The following is a 15,803-nucleotide window of genomic DNA, read 5'->3' as shown; positions in this document are numbered from 1 at the left end:
GACTGCAGCAGGATGCAAGGACTTGGAGTAATGGTGATGCTGGCATGGGGTTGGGGTGCTGCTGGTGGCCAGTTTTCTGGGGCAAGGTGCTTTGACTTCATGCAGAAAATCGGCAGAGGAATTGAGGTAATCACTGCCAACCACCCCTTCAGGGTGCTTACCCTGCCTGGCCCATGCTGTTCCCTCCAGGCTCAAGAGTGGAGAAGTATCTGTTTTTGCAGTGCTGAAATTAGCAGGACACGTGTACAGGTGTTGTATTTGCTATACAACATTGTTTGCAGCACAGCAACGGCCGAGTCAAATGTGTTTGGGGCCTGAATGTTTCTGCTTCACAGCCATGCTAGAGGAGTGGTTATGGCATTGTAGAGCTGACTTCCTAGAGGAGTCTCCATGTTGGGGAATGAGACGGTGCTGTCTGGGCCTTCTGACTGGGATCAGGCCTGCTTGTAGCTCCTGCCTGCCTTGAGCTGACAGTAGCTTCTTGATCTAGACGGTGTTGTACCAAAACCAGGACAAACACACCATGCTGCCCTGTCACTGGACAAACCTGGCTGCCCCTTGTGCAGTGGTTGGGGTTTTTTTTTCTCCATTTCCTTGATGGCCAAGTGCAGCAGAGCAACCTTGGTTCTACCATCACTGTGGAACAGAGACTTAAAGAGAAAATTCCCACAGAAGAGCCCTGTTGGAGCTGACGATAAGGGGAAAACATCCTGTTTAGGCTTGCAAGGGGACGGAAGGGAGGCAGTAAGTCTCCAGCCTGCAGAAACAGATTGTTGTATTCCGAGTGCAGGACCGAGCACTTCGCTTTATTGAACCTCACCACAGACCTTCCTCCTGATGGAGTCCCTGGACTTCATGGGCAAAGCAAGGAAGGATAGTGTTGCTGTGCTCCCTCCTTAACATTCCCAGCTGTTCCACAGGGCCTCAGACAGAGCACAGCAAATGCAGAACATGATGCTTGTGGCAGAAGTCAGGGTGCTGCCCAGGATCCCAACCCAATGCAGCTGCCTATGAGCTTTCAGTACCAAGGTGTGCTCACCTTTGTCACAGTATTCAGCATCTCCAGCATACCCATTTCTTGCTCTTACCTTCCCAGCAGGAGGAGGTAGAAAGGGACAGGCTGTAAAAGCAAAACTGCTTGAGGCCTTTGAAAATGCAAACACTAGTGATACATTCAAAAATTTATTAGTTGGAGGGAGAGTTAAAAAGAAATAAAACTCCTAAAACATTCACTGCACTGGTGTAGGACAAGAAAGACCAGGAGTTGCCTCCAGGGTATTGTTTTAGAAAAAAGTGGGGAGGGACAGGTGAAGTTTCCATCAAGTAGCTGTGTCTTTTCTGGGCAGGGTGGCTCAAGGCAAAAAGAGGTACAAGACACAGCTTATACTTTAATTTAAGAAACCGCTACATAGTTTTTGCCTCTAATGATAGAAAGCAAGTTGCAGGATCCACTGAGCCATCCAAAGTCTCTTGCTAGAGAAACAGAAAAACCCCAACCCAATACCAAAACACACAACCACAGCCTCCCCCCCCCCCCAAACAAAAAAGGCCTTTATTATTTAAAAAAGTGAAAAATAAAAAGGTGAGAGTGCAGCTCAGGGCCACAGTGAACAAACTGCCCACGAGAGTTCATCTTCCACAGCAGGAAGGAATGAGGACATGAAAGAAAGAGGAAGGACCCACAAAACTTTTTTTTCCCTTACCCCAGACCGTTTTTTATCTCTTTCAAGTAACAGCTATATTGAAGGGCTGAGGGCAGAAATCAAATAAACAGGACACATCTTGATTACTTTTTTTTTTTTTGGGGGGGGGGGGGAAGCAGGTCTTATTTGCCTGAATTTAGAATTGCATTAACTAAATGGGCTCCAGCTCAAAAAAAAAAAAAAGGCACAGTTTGTCTTTTGACAGAGTTATAAAGCTTAAAAAACCAAGGAAGGATGATCTATCTGATGCAGATGGGAAATTCATAATAAGTTTCCCTACAAAGAAAATAAAACAGGCTGCAAGATGCAGAAAACAACATTTAGCCTCTATTGCATTTACAAATACATATATAAATATATTACATACAACAGCAACTTCAAGAGGAAGCAGGCAAGTCACACTGAGAATGGCTGCCTGGCTGCAGTTCTCCCCCACAGATGTTTGGCTGAGCAGTAATTTCTCCTAATAATTCTAGGAATGGGGGTCAGCTTTTTATTTTTCTCTTTTTTTTTTTGCCTCCTCTCCTTTCATTCTCTCCCCCCTCCCCAGTTTTGGATTTAGTTTGTCCAGTATGGAGAAGTACCATAGGTTTTGGTAGCCTGAGACTTTTGCTGCATGGTGCTGGGTTGATTGCGTTGGCCAGATCCACCCTAGAAAGAAAGGAGACATGAGCACCAACACTACTAGGAAGATAAGCCTGTCCATACATAAGCAGAGGAGCTTCCACCAACACAGTGATGCTCCCCTCCCGGACAGATCTGTTTCTGCTCTGCAACATCTCTACATCCTGCAATCCAGGACAGTCACAGAGAAACCAAACAGAACAGCAAGGACCACCATCCCACTACCTCCCATTCAGGTTTAATGACAAGGAAGAAGAGGAGCAGGACTGGGGACAACAAAGGAACTCTCCCAAGGTGAACAGAAGCAGTACACCAGCCAAAGATGACACATATTAAGAAACAGAAGTAATTTCCTGTTTCTTGATTCCAAGGCAGAACGTTTTTTTGGGGAACATTTATAGTAAGGAAACACATGGGCTGGTAAAACCAAACCAGAAATTGGAATTAACATGCAACCTGCAAGGGGATGATTTCCCTGCCAGAATTACAGTACAAGTGTTCACATCTTGCTCTTCTGCCACAGCCAGGGGACATCAACACTTGCCTGGGCTTCACACCTCACAGCCCATCTCTCCATGCCCCACATCAGGATGGCCTCTTCACAGAATCACAGCCTGGCTGAGGCTGGCAGGGACCTCTCAAGGTTTCTTGCCCAATCCTTCTGCTCAAGCAGGGTTGTTCAGACCTATGTCCAGATAGCTCCAAGGATGGAGACTCCACAACCTCCCTGGGCAACCTGTGCCATGCTTGGTAACCATCTCAATAAAAAAATGTTTCCTGATGTTCAGAAGGAACCTCCTGTGTTTCAGTCTGTACCCATTGCCTCTGGTCCTGTCACTGGGAACCACTGAAAAGAGCCTGGCTCCATCTTCTTTGCACCTTCCCTTCAGGTACTTATATATATATATACATACATATATTGATGAGATCTCCCCTGAGCCTTCTCCTCTCCAGGAGGAACAGTCCAAGCTCTCTCAGCCTTTACGGATAAGAGATGACCCAGTCCTTTCATCATCCTTGTGGCCCTTTGTTGGACTCTCCAATACATCCATGTTTGTCTTGTACTAGGGAGCCCAGAACTGGACATGGGACTCACCAGTGCTGAGCAGAGGGGAAGGATCACCTCCCTTAACCTTCTGGCAGCACTCCTGCTAATGCAGCCCAGAATGCCTTTGCAGCAAGGGCATAGTGCTGGCTCATGGTTAACTTGGTGTCCACCAGGATGCCCAGGGCCTATTCTGCCAAGTTGCTTTGGCCCCCAGCATATACTGGTGCATGGGGTTGCTTCTCCCCAGGGGCAGGACTTGGCATTTCCCCTTGTTGAACATCATGAGATTCCCTCCCCAAGATGGCCAACAGTATTGAGTCTGTCAGTCTACAATTGCTGTCAAGGCCCTTTCCCAATGAGCAAAGCAAAAACCAGAAGGAAGCAAAAACCCCCAAGCCCTTGCTAGGAATCTGCCCTCAGGCACACTGAAGATGATGAAGGGGCTGACTCACCTGCCCATCTTGCTGAAGGTGGTGATGCAGCATCTGGGAATGAGGCTGCTGATGTGCAGGGAGGATATGGAGAAATGGGGCTGGAGCATAACCTGGGGCAGCACCAGGGTTCAGCCCAGTTGATCCGAGAGCAGAGGGTAGGCTAAAAGAAGGTGGTGTGCCAGCATGGAATCCCTGTTTGTCAAATGTCTGCACAGGAGGCGAGGGGGACAGCATCAGAGACTGGTGTGAGCAGCCCCATGGTGACCAAACATGAACAAGAGTGGCCCAAAGACACATCACCTGAAACTTTCCTCAACCCCCACAGAGCAAGCCAAGCTACACCTGCAAGCACTTCAGCAGATGAGCTTCAGCTCCTTTTGTCATCCATTCTTCTGAAATAATTACTCCAACATTTCATTTTTATTTCCACAGCTACTATGCTCCTTTTTTCCCTGACCTCTTTTTATTCAGTGGGACATGGGATGGCAGCAGTTGCCTGAAATCAGTCCTTCACACATTATGGGGTCTCAGGCTGAAATTACAAAAGCAGAAGAATCACTTGCAATAAGATTTTTTTCCCCCTGACCAAAGCTCAACCCAGCCTCTTGACTCACTTGCTTTGAGGGATATTTTGACCAAAGACATTAGTGCCATCACACTTCATTTGCAACCAGGACACAGCACATGTGGGGCAGCATGGGCAGCATAGAGTGCCCACACCTATGCCAACAGCTGCCATCAGGAGCAGTGGGACAGAGAGTGAGACTCCTCTCCAAAAGCAAACAGACAGCATAAGAAATGCCACAGCCTGTTGACTCTGAGAACCAAGTGGCTTGGGAATGACCCCAGTCTCCTCCACAAGGGCATCCATCGGTCAGGCCTCAAGAGCACAGGGGAGGAGAGTCCAGCATTGCTCACCTGAGTCTTGTTATAGACTGAGCCACTGATATCAGGCACACCCGTGTTACTTGAGGTCACAGAAACACCTGGAAAACAAAAAGCAGCCACCAACAATGGGAAAGTCAACCATCACCTAGCATGAGCCCCATGCTTTGCTCCCAGCACCTCTGACAGCCTCAGTGGATGCACCTTTGTCTGCAACCACTGCACCCCACACCCTGCTGTTGCTGCTGGCCCACCCAGTGGGGTTCTCCATGCTGTCAGACCCACAGCACTGCACATGGGAACAGAAGAAATGGTTACGGTTCCTCACTCCCACTGCAAAGCAGGAAAACAGTCAACTGGAATAAATCACCCACATTCACAACCCAGTGGTTACCACTTGGATTCGAACGCACTTCACCAGGCAGCAGTTTGCTGCATCAAACACTCATTTGAGCTCAGAAAAAGACAGCTTTCCCCTAGGATTGCACTGAGCAATGAGATTCAGTATCTGCTACACATTTGAACCCTTGTCCTTTTACATCCTGCAGAAGGGTGAGGTCTGCAATGTTCCTCTGCCCAGAGAAAATTAATATCACTGATTCAGGCTGCCTTCCATCTAGACAGTCTGGTGCCATATCAGGCTCAGGAACACTCACCAGCAAGGTGATTTTCAAACCAGCCACTTATTCAGTCTTATAAAGACTGTCTCTAATCATTTCACTTGGTTCAGAATAAAACTAGCTGTTCCTTTGGCCAGTGAATCAGAGGACTGGGCTCAGAGGGTGTGCACTGTTTTATGGTTGTTCCCTTCCAAGGACATTGCTCCTTTTTGTATTGCTCCTCTACAGATGAGAGCGAGAGCATGATCAGCTCTTGGCTGAACACAGCATTTCAAACACACAGCAAATGCTTGGTACTTTCTGAAGTCCAAGGATGAACTAGTTAGTGCTAAGCAGCTAAGTATACACTTCTCAGGTCTAACCAGCATGAGCAGAATAAAGCTTTCATATGAGCTATATAAATTATTCAGCCTTTACAGTCACAAAGGAAACATTTTCAGGCACAAAAGAAAGTGATGACTTACAGGGTGTACAGACAGAAGCCAAACAGCCCAGAGACCTGTGAATTTCCCTGTTCAACCCTAACACATGGCTACCTCAAGTGACTGCCAAGAAATCCAATTTAGTCTTCATTTGGCAGAGGACAATTTCAGCAACAGCATCTAACTGCTTAGGCTTCAAAAACACAGCACTGTTGCAGGATCACTATATTCTTCAGCAAAGAAAACTTCAACAGAGGAAACAGCTTACCATTTCTCCCACGTATAATTGTGGACAAAGCTGCACATCAGCCACACAAATCCTTATGCAAAGTTCAGCCATGATGTTTAGAAGGAACACTTGGGCCATTAAAAAAGCATTTTGTATATGTGAGATGGACAAACAGCTTGGATCGTGACCCTGTTTAGAGCTGGCTGCTGTGTTGACTGCACAGCACTGGGAGTTTGCCCTACTAAATCCCACTCAAGCAACCTCATGTTTCATGTTACCTTTCCCAGGTCCAGTGCCAGCAGATTTGTTTTGTGCTTGAGATGACCCACTGTAGCCTCCTTTGCTGTAATCTCCAGCTGCTGTTCCCTGTGTTAAGTCATCATAGCCTGCCAGTGTGTACAAGACAAGGTGTTACAGTGAGCAAACAGCTCTACAGATATGCATGTGAAAAGCACAGTGGTAAGCATACCTGCCCCATAGCCATGCTGCCCATAGCCACTCCCTTGCTGAAAAGGAGTCGACGTGGTGTTCAGGTTGACTCCATGCTGTTTAGCAGATGTTGGAGGTACCTGGACAAAGGAAGGAAACAAAAGACTGTTCACCAGAGAATGGTACACAAAACACAAGGTCCCTCTGCCATCTAGTGGAGAAGGCACCTTCACCTTGTGGGAAATTCAATCTGGAGTTGGGAGCACTGGGCTGACATGGGACATGGCATTCATGCTTCCAGAAGTAAATTGCTGTAGTGGCTTTATGCAAGCTCCAAGTTTTCTGCCAGAGCTGCCCCCCGATTACATCACAGCCCTCTCTCAAAACAGGCTGTGTATTTCTTTAGAATAATAGAATCATTAAGGTTGGAAAAGACCGCTAAGATCAAGTCTAACCTTCAACTGAACACCACCTTGTCAGCTAAACTATGACACTAAGTGCCCCGTCCAATAATTTCTTGAACACTTCCAGGGATGATGACTCCACCACCTCCCTGGGCAATCCATTCAAATGCTTAATCACCCTTTCTGTGAAGAAATTCTTCCTGATGTCCAACCTGAACCTCCTCTGGCACAGCTTGAGGCTATTTCCTCTTGTCCTGACCCTTGTTCCCTGGGAGCAGAGCCTGACCCCCACCTGGCTGCACTCTCCTGTCAGGGAATTATAGAGAGTGAGAAGGTCTGCCCTGAGCCTCCTTTTCTACAGGCTAAACATCCCCAGCTCCCTCAGCAGCTCCTCATAGGACTTAGTCTCTAGACCCTTCCCCAGCTCTGTTGCCCTTCTCTGGACACCACCACCTCAATATCTTTCTTGTAGTGACGAGCCAAGAATTCAACACAGGATTCGAGGTGTGGCCTCACCAGTGCTCAGTACAGGGGAATGATCACTGCCCTGGTCCTGCTGGCCACACTATTGCTGATACAGGCCAGAAGGCCTTCTTGGCCACCTGTGCACACACTGGCACATGTTCAGTGTGGTAATCACATATCCTCTGAACAGAGAGAGACATAGCTGTCCCAGGATTTTCCTGGGAAGCTGTGAGAAAATTAGAGAAAATAATTAAAACAATTATTATCTCTCTTTCTGTAACCGTTGTTTATAGATATGGTTCTGCAGAGTGTGCTATTCATAGTTCACCAATAGTGTGAGAGGTTTTTACTTTGAGACCAATCAAGTCTCACCTTAGTGAGTCGCATTATAAAAGGACCTGCTACTTTCATTAAATGGGCCTTCTGATTCACCTTATGAAGACTGGAGTCTTTCATTCTGTCCCTGACTCAACAGCATCAGTTCAGCTGGCTGTTGACCAGCACCCCTAGGTCCTTTTCTGCTGGGCCACTTTCCAGCCACTCTGCCCCAGCCTGTAGCACTGCAAGGGTTTGGTGTGACCAAGTGCAGGACCCAGTACTTGGCCTTGTTGAATCTCTTTCATACACTGACTGTAAACAGCAAATTGTCACCCACAGAATCAAATGAAACACCAACTTCTGTCCAAGTCTGTTTCATAAGACACAGTCATACAGGGTCCTAAAATAGAGTCATCTACCCTTCTGCTTGGAGCATCCCTCTTCCCAAATAACATTTTCCCTCCTGAGACTCCCTGCTCTCTGAATTAATCCAGTCTCCTCCATCCTCAAAAGGATTTCTTAGGCATTCTCGGCTCTCTGACAGCTTTGGATCTCCCTTTGACTATCTGGAGGGCGCTACAGGCTTTCAGGAACACCAAGTCCAAGAGCTGCAGCTGTCTGCTATTTATAGTAACCTGCACAGGAAGAATCTATGAGCTCTGGCCTTTTAAATTTCCCATTTTCTTGAGGAAGAGACTGCAGCTATTTTCTCATGCTTGCATGTTTTTGGAGATCCCTTACAGACTGGGAAAGATGACTGTTCTGCTGCCATGAGACTCCACCTGGAGTACCATATCCAGTTCTGGGGCCCCCAGTACAAGAAAGACCTGTTAGAAGAGGTCTAGAGGAGGGCCATGAAAATGATCAGAAGACTGGAGCACCTCTCCTTTGAAGAAGGGCTCAGAGAGTTGGGGCTGTTAAGCCTGGAGAAGAGAAGGCTCCAGGAATACCTTATTGTGGCCTTTCAGTACTTAAAGGGAGCTTATAAGAAAGACACAGAAACATTTTTTTACCAGGATCTGTAGTGACAGGACATGGGAGAATTGCTTTAAAGTGAAAGAGGGTAGATTTAGATTGGACATAAGGAAGATGTTTTTTCCAGTGAGGGAGGTGAGACACTGGCACAGGTTGCCCAGAGAAGTTGTTGCTGCTCCATCCCTAGAGGTGTTCAAGGCCAGGTTGGAAGGGGCTTGGAGAAACCTGGTCTAGTGAAAGGTGTCCCTGTTCATGACAGAGTCATTGGAACTACATGATCTTTAAGGTCCCTTTCAACCCAAACCATCCTGTGATTCTAAGATGTAGAAGGTTTGGGCTGAAGAGAGCAAAAACCAGAGAGGCACACAGGGAGGGTTACAGTTTAGGCTATCACACTTACAAACATGGTTGGCCCATATTGGAATGCACTCGTAACACCGGGCACACCAGCATAATAAGGTAACCCAGTGTAGCTGTACCCTGGGGGCAGGGTCGGATTGAGGAATGGCTGCTGAGTTGTATGGTGAGTCTGAGTCTGGTTCTGCTGTGACTGAGCGAGCGTGGTAGCAGAAGCAGGGGAGGCAGAATCCCCACGGCCAAATTTTGTTACGTCACCTGCAAAAGAACAAACTCATCAGAAAAGCTATCAATGCTACACCAGAAGTGGAGAATTCAAAGGATTCAAAATCTCTGAATACAAGTAGACAACTACAGAAGAGAACACATCCAACATTTGAAAGCCTGCAGTTGTTCATGGGAAGCCCTCTCCCAGTCTCTGTTCCTGATTGCTACAGGGACATTGCTTGTTAGTGGCAGAGAACTCCATGCCATGGCTAATCCATTGTTAAAATGGAGATACCAATACTTACCTATCTCACACAATCTGAGCAGATTCATTATATCAGATCATTGCAATAAAACATGCTAAAAGCAAAACTATGGTAAACAGCCAAAGAGCAGATAGTTGTTGGGTTAAAATGTGACTCTCCTAGAGGTTAAACTGATTAGCTAAGCTTCATGGGCTGAAACCAAGTCAGGATTTACAGGAAGTGATAGACATATTTTTGTCAGACTGTTTATTTGCCAAGCATGACTAGAGTTAATGTCTGGTTCCTCACACCACCAAAGTTCTGGAAACAATAGCTCAAGGCCAGGAAAGCAAGACTTGCATCATGGCTCACCTTTTTTAAGAAGTAGGAAAGGAAATTCGGTTATTACTCCAAAAGCAGACTCCCAAGAGAAATGATTATGCAGCAGAAAAACTCCCGAACACTTGCATTTTCTGGTGGCCTACAGGGCACCATGCTCACTTGCTTTTAGGGAGGTGACATATATCATTCATATCTATCTCATTTCCAACTAATATTCCTTTATATTGGTTACCAAAAAGTATGACAACACTTAAAATCATTGTTATAGGAATTATAACACCTATAGCTACAGTTTAAAGCTGTAATCAGATTGTAGTGAAAGAAAACCACTGGCTGAAAATCCTGGATAGCATTAGAGTCATCTTTGCACAACAATAACTGAAGAGTAAGAGCAGGAATGAACAAGGGCTTCTTAGACCAGGTGCTTTTGGGAATGAAGTACATTAGATTTGGAGAGGGTGAGAGGGAGCCTGATAGAGACAGCTCCTGCTGAGAACATACAAGTATTAAAATAGCAGTAACATAGGAAAGCAAGCCAGTCAAATTTCAAGAAGAATAATTAAGCTATGAAATAGTTTTCAAGCACCTATATGCACTTGGGAAGGACACTAGATGACACTACCATTTAAATTTGTAACAATTTTGCACTTATTCTCAAAGGGCATCCAACTTACTCTCAAGAACTGCTGAGTCACATATGAATTACTGACCAAAACCATGAAGAAAAAAAAAAAAAAAAGAAAAAAAAATCAACATCAGTGTTTAGAGAGAGATGCTTGCTTTTGTTTGGCTAGTTTGGCCTGATGGGTTTAACTGCCTACAGAAGGGGAAAATGACTGCTTTTTCAGCAACAGCAGGATGACCAGCACATCTCACTCACCATCCTCATGTTTAAATAATACTCACCTGAGAAGGGGTTGTTAGCAAGGCTTCCATCTCTGCCTGTCAAGGTTGCAGGAGCAGGAAATGTAATTCCGTAGTAATCCTTAGAAAAAGACATAATCATTTATTGATAGCTGAAATCATAACTAAGCTGGACAACTCTTATGAACCCTTATATTTTTTATAATATAACCCTTATATTTCTTATAAGCATAAGAAATTTTTAAAAGAACTAAAGGAAGTTTGTGCAGAAACTGACCTTATCATGTACAGCATAGCTGAAGGTTTACCTGTATCCTCAACTTCAAAATAAACCTATTTTACAGACTTTTTTAATATCATAGACAAACACTTAATCTCTTAATGGTAAATTAAAGGCAATGACTAAACGCTTACCCCTCCCAACCCGCAGCTCTGAGCTGTCATATTCCAGCGAGACTGTCTGGAGAAGCAACAGACCATCAGAGGTCAAAGACCTAAGTTGAAGCCAGGACCATAATCACAATGTGGATGTAGTCTAAAGAGTCTAAAGGTTTTAACATGCTCTGTTTTCTAAAAGTAAAAAACATCAGCTAGGAAAACTACAATTATTTTAAAAACTGTTGAAAAAGAGTTATGTGAAAAACACCAATCACTAATTTTTAAAAGTTTAATAGTAATAAAATGGTTATAATAATAGTAATATAATTAGAGTAATGAAAATTTGGACAATTAGGATTTAGGACAATACGAGACAATAAAAGCAAAGAGTTACGGACAGTCTGGGTACATTTTTCTGGGCAAAATAAGCCCGAAAAAGGACACACATTAACAGAGGATTAACCCTTAAAAACAATAGCCCGTTGCATATTCATACATCTCATATATGATGCATAAATTCCATTCAAACAAAAGATTCTGTCTGGTCAGTGTCAACTTCTTCCTCTTAGTCCTGACGGCATCTTCAGGGCTGAGCAAGGTGGGAAGAAGTTAGTTTCTTCTGATAATGGAGCAATAAATTCTTTTTCTCTGAAAGATTTAGGTGTCCTGTGGCTGCTATCTGGTGCAAGTACCTCATTCCTTTCTTTAAAAAAATATCCAACATACATAGTTTCTATTTTAACATTATGTTATAGCCTAAAACTATATTTAATACACTACTTAAAAAAATTAATACAGCATAACTTTCTAATGTAACACATATAATATTCATTTTAATATTTGCAAAAAGCCAATAATAAAATACGCATTTTTCACAAGTTACCACCTGATGATTGGAAAATTTACTTAAACTATGTTACAAGAGAACTCAGATCAGTAGTCTCTGAAGTGAGGTGCACAAGACAATCCACTGGGGTGCATGAAGTAATTGGTTCTGGTATAATTAATAAATACAATTTAAAAAAAATTAAAATAGAGCATGAAAAAAAAATTGTTCTCATCCTTTTTTTTATTTTCAGTCTTTTTTATTTTCATGTATGTTTTATGACATACATATTAGTACAATAGTATGCATATATAATTTATAAATAAAAATATATTGGGAGTGCTCACAATTTTTTTTGCTGATGAGGTGGTGCAATCAAAAAAGGTGGAGACCACTGCCTTAGATCATTCTTCTACAGGAAGGTAAGAAAATTCTCACCCTAGAAAGCTCTCACTTAGACAGGACATGCCAGCGAAACCAAAGCAATATTTTGTCTTCAGTTTGGGACAAAAAGAGAAAAATCTGCTCTTCCCTTTCTGGGTGAACTCCACATATGAGGCTGGTACTCTACTAAGTAATTTTCCTCCTAATTCTCATGGTTTTCTCCCCACCGCCTCTAATCCATCGAGTATCTTGCATTACAATGCCGGGTATGTATTCTTTCACCACCTATATCACCTTCTGATGAGCTGTTAATAGTCGCTTGTTTGCAACAGCTGCCCAATGCACACAGCCTAAAGGGGGGGGCCATCCCTGCTAATGGGACATCAAGGACTCACCAGTATGACTCATAGAATTACATCATCCCATTGTGAAATTCCCTGCCCTGAGGGAGGAACCAAACATTCCTACCTGTATGTAATCTGGGACTTGGGACAGCATGATACAACCACTGGACCTCCAAAGAAGGACCAGACCTTTCTACAGGATCATTGCTTGGACAAGGTCACATCCATCACTCTAACGGGACTGCTACCACCACCCTAACCAACAGTGTGTCTGGCTATATTCTGACTTTGTTGGTTTAAGCCAATGTTCCTGTAGTATTGCCATTTTTGTAATTGCCCTATTAAATTGTAGTTCTGATTTGGAATCTCTTGCAACATATTTGCGTGGAGTTAATTCCTCCTGCTGGCTTGCCTTCAAACCAGCACAAAGAGTTAATGCTTTAACCATTTACGTATCCATTTTCACAGTCTTCAACATTGGAAAAGCATCCTCCTCCTTCATACCCCTCTCTGCAAATTCCCCAGCACCTTCTGCCTTGCTGCATTTCTGCCCATCCCTCCCATCTCCTAAATCCAGTCCTTCATCACTGAACATGAAACCATCTGGCAAGGATTTAGTATTGCAGGTGTTTTCTGTAATTTGAAACTGTGTTATATTTCATCCTCCTTTCCTTCCCAGTTGATTCCATCTCAGCACCTCCAGCATGAATCACTTAGCAAAACAACCAAATTCATATTAAAAATCTTTGCAGGTTACTCAAAAGCAGCACTCCCATCTCATTCTAAGGAACATCATAACGCAAAAAGCAGATTTGAAAAAGAGATCTGAACAGGATTCATTGGACATGAACTGGAACTGACACAGTAGCATTTTTTCCCTATATAAATCAGAAAAAATAAAACCAAATCCACATGAGAACAGGATCTAAGGATTGCAATTATTACCACTGCCCCTCAGGTAGAGGATGTGCTGGTTTTAGTTTGGGTGGAGTTAATTTTCTTCCCAGTGGCTGGTATGGTGCTATGCTTTGGATTTGTGCTGAACACAGGGTTGATAATACAGTGTGGTCTTTGTGAGGGTCCCCAGGACGAGGGAAGAGATGAGAATCTGACCCCATGTTCTCAGAAGGCTGATATATTATATTATATTATATTATATTATATTATATTATATTATATTATATTATATTATATTGTATTATTGCTATACTAAAACTATACTAAAGAAAAAGGATACATCAGATGGCTCAACAAGAATGATAATGAAAGTTCGTGACTGACTCCTCAGAGTCTGACACAGCTGATGGTGATTGGTCATTAAGTTAAAACAATTCACATGTTTGGATAAACAATCTCCAGACCACCTTCCAGAGCAGCAAAACATGGAGAAGCTGAGGCTTCTCATCTTCCCAGGAGAAGAAATCCTGGTTAAAGGATTTTTCAGAAAAAAACACGGTCACAATATAGAGATGTTTTTCTTATTGCTGAGCTTACACAGAGTCAAGGCCTTTTCTGCTCCTGGTACGGCCATGTTGGGGAGGAGGCTGGGGGTGAGTGGGAGGTTGAGAGGAGACACAGCTGGGACGGGTGACCCCAACTGACTGGAGGGATATTCCAGACCATGAGACATCATGCTCAGCATATAAAGCTTGAGGAAGAAGGAAGGGGGTAATACATTTGGAATGATGGAGTTTGTTTCTCCAAGTCCCCATTTACATGTGATGGAGCCCTGCTTTCTTGAAGGTGGCTGAACACCTGCCTGCCCGTGGAAAGCAGTGAATTACTTCCTTGTTTTGCTTTGTTTGTGTGTGCAGCTTTTGATTTTCCTATTAAACTATCTGTATCTCAACCCACAAGTTTTCAAGGTTTTACTCTTCTGATTCTCACCCTGATCCCTCTGGTGGGGGAGTGAGTGAGTGGCTGCTTGGGGCTTGGTGCCTGGCTGGCATTAAACCACGACAGGAAAACCACATCAGCACTGAATATCCCTATCCCACACACCTGTGCATACACACATTCCAAACAAAAAACATTAGAAATTACGAGTGCAAACCAGTTATGTTTACATTTCATTCCCACCCATAGGAAAACATCAGAAGAGATACTCTGCTCATCAAACAACATGGGTATTTCCTGACCTACAGAAGGCATGCAGAAGAAGGTGCCTAAAGTCAAAACTGACATATCAGGAATAGACTCAAAATGCAAGACAGAAAAGGACTGAAAATCAATGTGTTTTGATGTAATAGAAGTAAGTTCCACTAAGCAGCTCACTAGGTAGCACGCACACCAGCTAAGGCATTTATAAGATCTCTACTACACAGGCAGCCTGCAACAGACTAACAGAAAAGACAGCATATCCCAATGTAATATACACCAAAATTAAAACAAACAAAACTCCCAAAACACAACACAGTGAGAATTTACAGCATGAACATAGGCATTAAGAAACTGAATTAAATTTTAAAAGGCATACACATACTCCTCCCCCAACTCACTACATCAGCAGCCACCAGTACCTCTCTCGACTAGAAGCTTCCCAGGAAGCAGTGATGACTTGCACTTGGGACTCAGCCCACTTTCACTTTCAAGGTGTAAACAGACTAGCATGTCAAAGACAATTATTTCTACCAGTTCCTGTGTCCCATACATCTAATGTTGCCCAATTTCCACAACAAATTCAAAACACAATAAAAATACTGAAAAATCTAGAAACCACAACCATTGCATGCATAGTTGATGGAAAAACCTTCACAACATTTATGCATTTATTTATAAATATCAACACACTGAGGAGAAACTGGGGGAAAATGACATATGACCCCAAAAACATTCTTCAAGATATTTGCAGAGAGAGAGGAAACATTCTTCCATCAGCAAGGTTGTAGATGTTATAGAGAAAGGTGGGGGCTGTGAAAAATGCGTATTTTATGATTAGCTTTTCGCAAATATTAAAATTAATATTATATGTGTTATGGTAGAAAGTTATGCTGCATTAATTTTCTTAAGTAGTGTGTTAAATATAGTTTTAAGTTATAACATAATGTTAAAATAGAAACTATGCTATGTAAGATACTTTTTAACTAGCTCAAGAAAGAGATGAGATAATCAAGAAATTCTTCGCACAGAGATAACAGCAACAAGACACTAAAATCACGAAGAGAAAGAATTATTGCCTCCTTATCGTGAAGAACAGTCTCCTTCCAGACTCCATGGAGTCTGACCATGATTTACAAGAGGAAGGGGGGGAAATTGACAATAACCAGAGAAATCCCTAGTTTGAAAGGAATGTATGCATCA

The 15,803-nt window shown here is 43.4% G+C and overlaps 1 protein-coding gene across 3 annotated transcripts in view; it reads right to left on the bottom strand.

Annotated features, from left to right (window-relative positions):
• Window positions 1–2,261: 2,261 nt before the first annotated feature.
• LOC128941430 (ubiquitin-associated protein 2-like) overlaps window positions 2,262–15,803 on the bottom strand; it is a 189,180-nt gene continuing 175,638 nt past the window's right edge. For all 3 annotated transcript variants that reach the window (XM_054283193.1, XM_054283190.1, XM_054283192.1), the window contains 7 exons: window positions 10,614–10,692; window positions 8,957–9,171; window positions 6,435–6,534; window positions 6,244–6,351; window positions 4,728–4,795; window positions 3,828–4,016; window positions 2,262–2,354 (listed from right to left, as the gene is read on the bottom strand). In XM_054283193.1, coding sequence (XP_054139168.1) covers window positions 2,262–2,354; window positions 3,828–4,016; window positions 4,728–4,795; window positions 6,244–6,351; window positions 6,435–6,534; window positions 8,957–9,171; window positions 10,614–10,692 — 852 coding nt within the window. The remainder of the gene's footprint in view (window positions 2,355–3,827; window positions 4,017–4,727; window positions 4,796–6,243; window positions 6,352–6,434; window positions 6,535–8,956; window positions 9,172–10,613; window positions 10,693–15,803) is intronic.

This window comes from Melozone crissalis, unplaced genomic scaffold (assembly GCF_028551555.1).
Source record: "Melozone crissalis strain CALT ecotype California unplaced genomic scaffold, PUWL_Pcris_2 ptg000035l_1, whole genome shotgun sequence".
Classification (NCBI taxonomy): domain Eukaryota; kingdom Metazoa; phylum Chordata; class Aves; order Passeriformes; family Passerellidae; genus Melozone; species Melozone crissalis.
Note: the sequence above shows the minus strand (reverse complement) of the source record. Positions and strands in the feature narration are given on the sequence as shown.